Source organism: Electrophorus electricus, chromosome 12, assembly GCF_041902795.1.
Source record: "Electrophorus electricus isolate QZ-2024a chromosome 12, ASM4190279v1, whole genome shotgun sequence".
NCBI lineage: Eukaryota > Metazoa > Chordata > Actinopteri > Gymnotiformes > Gymnotidae > Electrophorus > Electrophorus electricus.
In genome coordinates, this window is record NC_137508.1 from 16,013,364 (window position 1) to 16,021,944 (window position 8,581).

At 37.1% G+C, this 8,581-nt stretch overlaps 1 protein-coding gene across 18 annotated transcripts in view; it reads right to left on the minus strand.

Moving 5' to 3' along the window:
• Positions 1–7,684, minus strand: part of golga4 (golgin A4) — a 29,618-nt gene extending 21,934 nt beyond the window's left edge. For 7 of the 18 annotated variants that reach the window (XR_014126613.1, XR_014126612.1, XR_014126614.1 and 4 more), the window contains exons 1-3: positions 7,450–7,682; positions 6,597–6,671; positions 2,756–2,857 (exon numbers count right to left, since the gene is read on the minus strand). Coding sequence is in view for 10 of the 18 variants with exons in the window: in XM_081724913.1 (XP_081581039.1) it covers positions 2,756–2,857; positions 6,597–6,671; positions 7,450–7,527 (255 nt within the window). In the remaining 8 variants the exon portion in view is untranslated. Of the gene's footprint in view, positions 1–91; positions 2,531–2,755; positions 2,858–3,622; positions 3,689–6,596; positions 6,672–7,449 lie in introns of those variants that run through there. The other 11 variants (XR_014126617.1, XR_014126615.1, XM_081724920.1 and 8 more) reach the window with 6 other exon arrangements.
• Positions 7,685–8,581: the final 897 nt, after the last annotated feature.

The following is an 8,581-nucleotide window of genomic DNA, read 5'->3' on the forward strand; positions in this document are numbered from 1 at the left end:
GTTTAATTATAACATTACTTATCTCTTGTTTTCCTATTGGAGCTACAATATGTGAAGTGAAATTTGTTTGATCAGGAAGAGGTTAACCTACGTTAGGTAGTTACAATGTAGTTATGGGCAGCACGGTGTCTTGGTAGCACATTTGCCTCTCAGCCCTAGGGTCTTCGGTTCGAGTCCCTATCTGGGTGGAGTTTCCATGTTCTCCCTGTGTCTGAATTGGGTTCCTATGGGTTCTCTGGTTTCCTCCCATAGTTCAAAAACATGAAGGTTAGGTTGACTGGATACTCTAAATTGTCCTGTATGAATGTGACCTGTGTGTAAGTATGTATGAATGTGTGCATGTCCAGTGATGGCTGGTGCTCCTGGTTTTAACCTCCTCTTGAATTCCCTGTCCCCGGTGCAGTCCTCAAGGGGTCTGTGGTTTCTGATTGAGAGTACACTGTGTGCAAATTGGCTGCTGCTTCTCATCAGGTGTGTGAGTGACTGTAAAAACTGATATCTGTCTGTTAACACTACTTATGGCTACTCTAGCAAAAATGGTGTGCCACTATTTAAACTCAGAAGTCACAGACACAGCTGAGCTTGTTTGCCTGGGATGAGCATAGGCTAGCATTCACCTGTTAGCTCTGCAATTTATATTGTTGGCAGTGCAGAAGTAGCTCTAAATGTGAGTGAGTGTTTTAAATTGCATCTGGTCTTGAAAAGGATTGAGATATTTGTATATTCTGTAGGACTACTACCATTTTTGCAATATCTATAGCCAGTTTGCTCCACTGTCTATTTACCTCATAGTTAGCAGTGTTGACCACCATTTCCTATCCCAAAACTGCTAGCAACAGAATATCAAGCTCATATAACTGGCAAAAGAGCACCAACTTCAGAAAGGGGCATTCAGATGAGGAACTGAAGGCAATTCCTTAAGCAACTTTTGACCAAAATATCACTAATAGCAATAAATTGCTATAAAAACAGAAAAGCACTATTTTAAGACCTTCAGCCTTCTTAAACGCACAAAATTAAATGGCTGAATGGGGTATTATTCAGTCTATAGCATTTATCATAAGTCACTGGACAATGATCTTCCATTCTGCACTTCAGTCTATCCTATTTATTGCGATATCTCATGGAAATAGGGGAAATATATTTCAGCATATCCACCATGGACCATGGTAGTATTTAAGCCTGACTATGGAAGATTTCCTATTACATCAATTCTCCCCTCCTCATTAGTAAGGCTTATGCTTCTTGATAAGACATGATGGGTATGTTCCAGCTGTCTAACATCACAGTAACTGAACTAAAGCAATTACAGAATACAAGCCAGTGCAAGAGAGTGAAATATAAGATGAAGAGAATATGCAAATTGTCCATCAACACAGGTCTTTTTATATATCGCAACTGTCTCTGAATTGGAAACAGTAATACCAGCAAAACATAGTTTAAAATGTTTTGAGAAAATAGTAATGAAACCATCTTCCAAAAAGTAGTAAAAAGTAGCCTAAATTAAACACATATTACCAAGCCAATGACTAAATTAATTAACCTTAGCATTTCACTTTGGTCTTTATGAGCAAAGTACTGTTGGTCAATGCAAATATTTCTTATAAATACAACAACTACAATTAAAACAAGCATTATTTTAGCTCACATAAGATAGCCTATTTGATTAACAGTTTAAGAAAAGCAAACAAAAGGCTCCATGAGCAGTAAGAAGTCAACTACACATATATTCAATTCAGTTAAGCCTGGCGCACACTACGCAATTTTAGTGTGTTTTTAGCCCCATTTTAATCCAGATTTTAAGACCTCCTGACAAAATTTGCCAATTGTAGATGATTTCCAGGTTGGGAGGTGAATTGGAAGCGACTGTTGCATGCATAATATGGTAGTGTGAGAGCAGTAATGAGTCAATCATATATCTTGCAACTGAGCTTCTGAGCTGATTATTATGCTGATATTTTCAAAACATGTTTGTTTTGTATGACTGAAATATTAAGCAACTTTATTGAGATGAGATGATCAGTGACAAAATCAGTGAGTAGACGAGCTTCAGCTAATAGCAGTCTAGTTGAAACATTTATACATTCTTCATATAATACAGCCTTTGATGCAGAAGAGCTGCAAAAGACTGATGACTGCCATGCATGTGCAAGATCACGCAGATTCCAACGAGATCTGGTGTATGGGAGAGTTTTTCATGTGTGCACCATTCTGTTTTAGGAGACTAGACATTAAGTATGAGCTGTGCGTCTTATTTCTGAGTCTTATAATGGGGGTCTTATATTGGCTATGATTTTCAATATCTTGTAGTGTGTGCATAGCAAAAAACACATTTGTGGAGATCTTGATAAGTGCGAGATGTGCGCCCATTTTCAAAATCCTGTAGCGTGTACCAGGCTTTACTCAACACAGAGAAATACACCAGTTTGAGTAGACAGGAAGGGCTAGGTACATGGGGAGACCATTCATTCCTTGAAATGTCAAAACCATTCAGAAAAAAGGGGGCAATCAGCAGAGAGCAAACAAGGGATAAGATGCAAGGGTTAAGGGTGAATGCCTTTGACCTATGTGAGGTAACAAGGAAATGGGAAGAGAAAAGAACAGAAGGTTACAAGCAGTTGTTGACTGGATTTACACAGGCATCCCCTATCCCCAGATCCTCAAAGGCATTGCTTAAGGAGGGTGAGAGGGGTAGTAGCAGGTCTTGGGGTGATTGGGTTGGAAAAGAGGAGGCGACATGTGAGGATGGACTCACCGCAGTGGGCACTTGGGCCGCTTTGGGTCGTTTTGAATGGTCCAGAGCAAAGATAGTATATTCAGAGAGAAAAGCGGGCTCTGCTATCATCCCAGCCAGCAGCTGACCACAACCCACCCCATAAAAATCAGTCAGTGCATTAACGATGGAGCCAGGAAGTGAAATAGAGGGAGAGGGAGACAAAGAGCAATGAGAAAACATCACCGTGGAAAAAAACCAAACAAAGTGAAGGGCCATGAGTGTGAGAAATAAGAATGAAAAACAGACAGAGACAGAGACACAGAGAGAGAGAGAGAGAGAGAGAGAGAGAGAGAGAGAGAGAGAGAGAGAGAGAGAGACACACACAATCAAACTGTATTGAAGCTTGGCATTTACACTCGATCACCCATTCAATGCAAGTACCACTTGAAATTAAATACCTTTTTAAAAATTTGGTATTTGGATTTACCATCCAGAATTACTACTAACTAGTGAGACACTCCACAAATGTTTTTAACATTAGGAACATCAAGAAGGTAAACCTAGCTGCTGATGCAGCAGAAAAGCTGAGATGAAATGAAACTAAATTTTTGTAAAAACCTTAAAAAAAAAAAACACCAGAAAGCTAAGAGAAATGCAGCATAATCAACACCATTACCTTCTGTTCCATTTCACCCTTTATGGATATTTACACAGTAATAGATATGCCATGTTTTTATGATTTGAAGACAAATGTTACAAGGTATGATTTCAGAAAGCTTAAAAGGTTATAACGTTATTTAAGTTCAGTTAATTGAAGTCCAGTTAATCTAGTTCCCTTGTGGAAGGATATTAAAGGAATAAGAAGTGATATTACTGTCCAGGTGCTGTCCAACTTCTTCCACTTACCTACCTATTGTTGAGACCATAGAAAGGTCTAAGCAAAAAACACCTCACATGCTTCCTACAAATGATCTACAGTGAGAAGAACAAGCATTATGTAATTTAAATCTGAAATATATATTTTGGACCAAACAATGATTAAGTCTAAACTTCAGAAAGACACCTTATAAATTTTGGCAGTTTTTAAAAATAGATCCGAATCCATGCTGGAAAGATGTCATTTACAGTGTTTAGCTCAAAATAAATGGTTACATGCCTCAAATGTACAACCCAAAAACACGTTTGAACATGTTTGTATGTTCCTATGAGATGCTCTGTCAAGACTTAATGTCAACCTTTTTCAGCAGTTACTTTTGAATGTTTCCTAATTTTATGAAATGCATGTTAAATTGTATTTTTAAAACTTTCTACATTTTATTTTGTTTGAAATGGGCAAGGTTGGAATCATTGTCTTTCAGTGTGTTGTACAAGCTTTTTTGGGACATAAAAACAAAGGGTTCTTTATGCTGCAGAATTCATTCTGCTACTACCATCAGCAGCAGCAGCATTAATAAATTCCATTAAACCAGCTGCAGAGGCAGCCATCCAACTGGGCAAACTGGATTGCCATCTATTGAGTAGCATTTTTCAAACAAGTTCTGACCGCACAGCATACACTTGGAAAAATATTTATGCTCAGCTTAAACCAGGACAACTAAAGACATTGTTTCAAACTGGTTCTGGATGCATGAACAAGACAACTGGGAAAACCGGACTGCCATCTATTGAGTAGCATTTTTCAGACTAGTTCAGCACAGCGTATACTTGGAAAACTCTGAAGGAAGCATAAAATTCGAGTGACGCCCTTGTCTTACAGCTGAGGCCTGCTATCTTGTAAGATAACTAGTAGTATTAGTAGTATTATTTGTACTTTGAAGTTATTAGCTGTATCCATAAATAATAATTAATGTTACACATGAATTATCTTGGATCTTCTGTTTACACACATTTCAGCAGTTGGGAGGTACTCACTCATATAAAAAGACCCTAAAGCCTTCCTTGAAAAATTAATAATAATAATTGTTTCCCTTGAAGCACTAGACTGCAGTGAATGAGAAATCATTGATATGTTAAAATGAGACAGGCCTTTCATGTTACACAAAATAGCATACGCTTATACATAAATATGCCTGTTAGCTTGCTAATTTGACTTCTTTTCTCAAGTCCTGAGCTGCTTGGTCAGGGGGGTACAATATATGGTCCAGTAACACTCAATCATATTTATTCTTAAATAAATATACCGTTCATCACAGATTCCATGGGACAATTTAATGAAAATGTGCCACCTAGTCATTACTTCCAAAATATTTCAAACTATGGTTTTCTCTTAGTTGTCCATCACTAAACATAAAACTGAACAGCTGTTGCGTTTAACAGGTCCATCAAAGTTATTTCAGAGTAAGCATGTTTTTGTCAAAACCAAATATGAGTAAAACAGTTGAACATAGGAAATTTAAAATGTAATTTAAAAACAAACGGATTTGCCACTTGTTTGAGTCTGTCTGTGCATTTGAAATGAAACTGAACATTTTACAACCCAGTTAAAGAAAGGGAATCGGACTCATTTTACAACATCCCCTGATGCCTTTTCTCACAAAAACCATAAGCTCTATGTCTGAAGACTAAAGCAGGCATTCACCATGATCAGGAATGAACAGGCTGCATTCAGACTACTTGCAGACCCATTCTCAACAGTACTGCACCTCAACTACACCTGGTGAATCTGTGCTCTGTAGCAAAGAGAATTAAGCACAGGGAGAAAAGTTTTACCAAGGTGTGGCCCAGGGACAATTTCCCAATCTGCACAGAAGCGCCAATGCACAGAAGTGTTTTTCTTAATGAAGTGGATCTATTTCGTCTCAGAGAGACGAAAACCTGCAGGTAGCATTCAGACTTGCAACCACCTCACTGGAGCCTGGCATTATTAATCTGTTGATGTTAAAAAATGTGGGGAAGTCTATAAACATGTAATGTAAATATTTGAGACCCACTGTTGTAGATGTGCATGTGAAATCAGCCATGGTAAATACAAGCTGTGCACCCCTGTGCTAGGTGGTCCTGTAAAAACCCATAAATTTATACTAACATTCTGTACGTTGCTTCTAATATTCACCTTTGGATCTGAAATACAAATACCATAAAATATGCAACAAAATTTTACTTCATAGTTCCAATATGAATGGTTCTCCAAGTGTTACAAAAATCAGCATATTAAACAAAATGTTATCTAAATTTAATAAAGTCAAACATTTAATCTATAATTGTGTCTTTCTGGGTAGTTATTATCAAAGACCTTACAAATGTCCATCATCCCTAAGGCTAACCATAAGAATATAAATTACCCAGTAGCTAAGTCACACAATTTGTTGCCTTAAGTCTGAATTAACATGAAAAAACATCTAGGGAGATCACTCATCATCGCTTTACTTTGCTTTAACAAGCTTTTTTAACATACTTTACAGGTATATGTTACCAAAAATTGAAACCGAAGTTCTTTTAGTAATAAATTATGTGATGCTTTCTATATTTATTTCTGCAATACATAAACATGATGTCATTTACTTTAAGAACAGCAATGTGATAGAGGGACCAACTAACAATCGGCATGCTATAAACGTTCCTGATTAAAGATCATGAAATGGAGCATCTAAGTAATCTAGGCCTTGTAGAGTTTCTGCCATCTTTATATCACACACAAGAAAAGAAACATTTACAGGAAATATTTATTAGTATGTCTCACACACACACACACACACACACACACACACACACAGCTCTCTGAATTAAGTCCATTTCATTTAGAAGAAGAGGAGTTTGGTAGACTCAAAACTAAATTATGCTATAGAGTACAGGTTTTAGGGCATTAAGGGTGTGCAAGCTGTTTCCATGAGTACTAGTGCATTCTGTATAAACACCAACATGATACAAAACCACTGCTTACCTCTCTATCACTTGGGGAGGCAGGGACATCTTGGTGCAGGACAGATGGCTGGCTACGCCTCTCACCTAAACTCATCTAGTGAGAGGGGATTATGACCAATTACACAACACATGAAGTGCATGCAAGAATAGTATGGCTGATGTGAAAAATTTCAAATGAAAATCTTTGTGCTATGTCTGCTTTTAACACAACACACACGTATGGCTCAGCAACACAGACACTAAACAGCAAAAGTATCAATTTAGAGACAAAATTAATTTGAGAACATAAAAAATCCTTTGAGAACATAAAACGTGCAATGCACAAGTATATTGTAGAACAACTAATAGTCCATTATTTAGCTTTTGTTGATTTATCTGGTCAAGCTGTTTTGTTTTGGTTTTTTTTGCTTCATTTGACATTTGGGACTACAAACCGTTTGTGACGTACACGGAAACGAATTAACTTACTGACCAATATGGAAGTGCTTCAGTTTTTAACGCTGTTATGACAAGCAGCTAACTTAACAGTGAAAGGCTGTGGTCCAGACAGCTACTTCAGAGTGTAGTAATTCAATAAATTAATCACGGACCTTGCAATAGACCTTTAAAAGTCACTTGACTTTCTTTACTACATTAAAATACAATGTGGCTAGCTAGCTACCAAACCTGACGTAGCTTTGATATTAAAATAGAAACTTAGTAGAAACATTGTGAACGTTTTTCTACAGTATAGCTGAAAAAGGACTTATATTGTCACACGAATATGTCACTTTGCCTACTGGTTAATAAGCAATGTTAGCTAGTAACGTTAGTACCCAAGTGTGCTATTTGCCACTCTAGCTAGCTAAAGCTAGCAGGTTAACGCTACTAACCTGGGCCTGTTGTGATGACTGGACATTCCTTTGTGGTGACTGCTCTTCGTTAATTTTTTGCTTCAGTTTCTTAAACATGATTTCATACAGTATATTTCACTTCCTAACAGTTTTTGTTTATTATTGTTATGTTTGGCCCTACATCAAACCTTCGAACTCAGTCTGTTAGTCTAGTCTTCTCGCTTATTTCGATATGTGAAATACTGCGCAGATGCAGCCGACGTGGAGCAAAATAGGCAGCTATGGCAGACCGAAAGGCTCAAAAAAAAAATCAAGCTAAATAAGCCTCTGGTCGCTGTTCTGAGGGCAGTTTTAATTCTAATTTAATGCCATACTCAATTATACAAAATGTACAAAGAGCGCTAAAATAAATTACTTTCATAGATCTTCTAGATATTTGATGACTTGAGCCAAGTATTGAGCAAAGTTTCTGGCAAACAATAAAAGTAAAATAAATAAATACCTTTAAACTTTAAAAAGACAGAAAAAAAGAAAGTCAATTACGAGTCAGCTTCTCAAAATTAAATCTATTTATACTTCTTTAGATTTCTTTTAGTTTCCAGGGGATTACTGTGCTGTAGTTAAAAAGATTCATAAACAGAACACTAGGCTTGTGAACTTTGAAAAGGTAGTTTTCTTCATTTCTCGTTTGACTTACTTTACAATACCAATTAGACGAAGGGTAACCCTTTATATTTCTGGTTCGCTGATGACTGCATGGACAGCTGAAATGTTGCTGTAGTGCTTTTTCATTGCTCTAGATGGCACTGTGATCTATCGTTGACATCCTCCTAATTATAGTAGAGCTTGTATATGTACTGATTAGTATTCCCTACACTACAGCAACATTTCAGGAGCTCCTTGTAGCAAATAGCAGTAATACATACATGAAAGCAGCACAAGGAAAGTTTTATAAGCATTCAAACAGCACAAGAAAATCATACCAGATGTATACTCTACTGAACGATAGAAAAACCTCAGTACATTCTTGAGAATAGTGAAAAGTCCTTCTCAGTATATGATTGTTTTAAAGTGCACCAGCCTGTGAGATCATTATATCACACAGTGCAACACAGTCAAGGCATTGATCACAGCACTATTTGAGAGTGACTGTCTACTTTCCTATACAGCA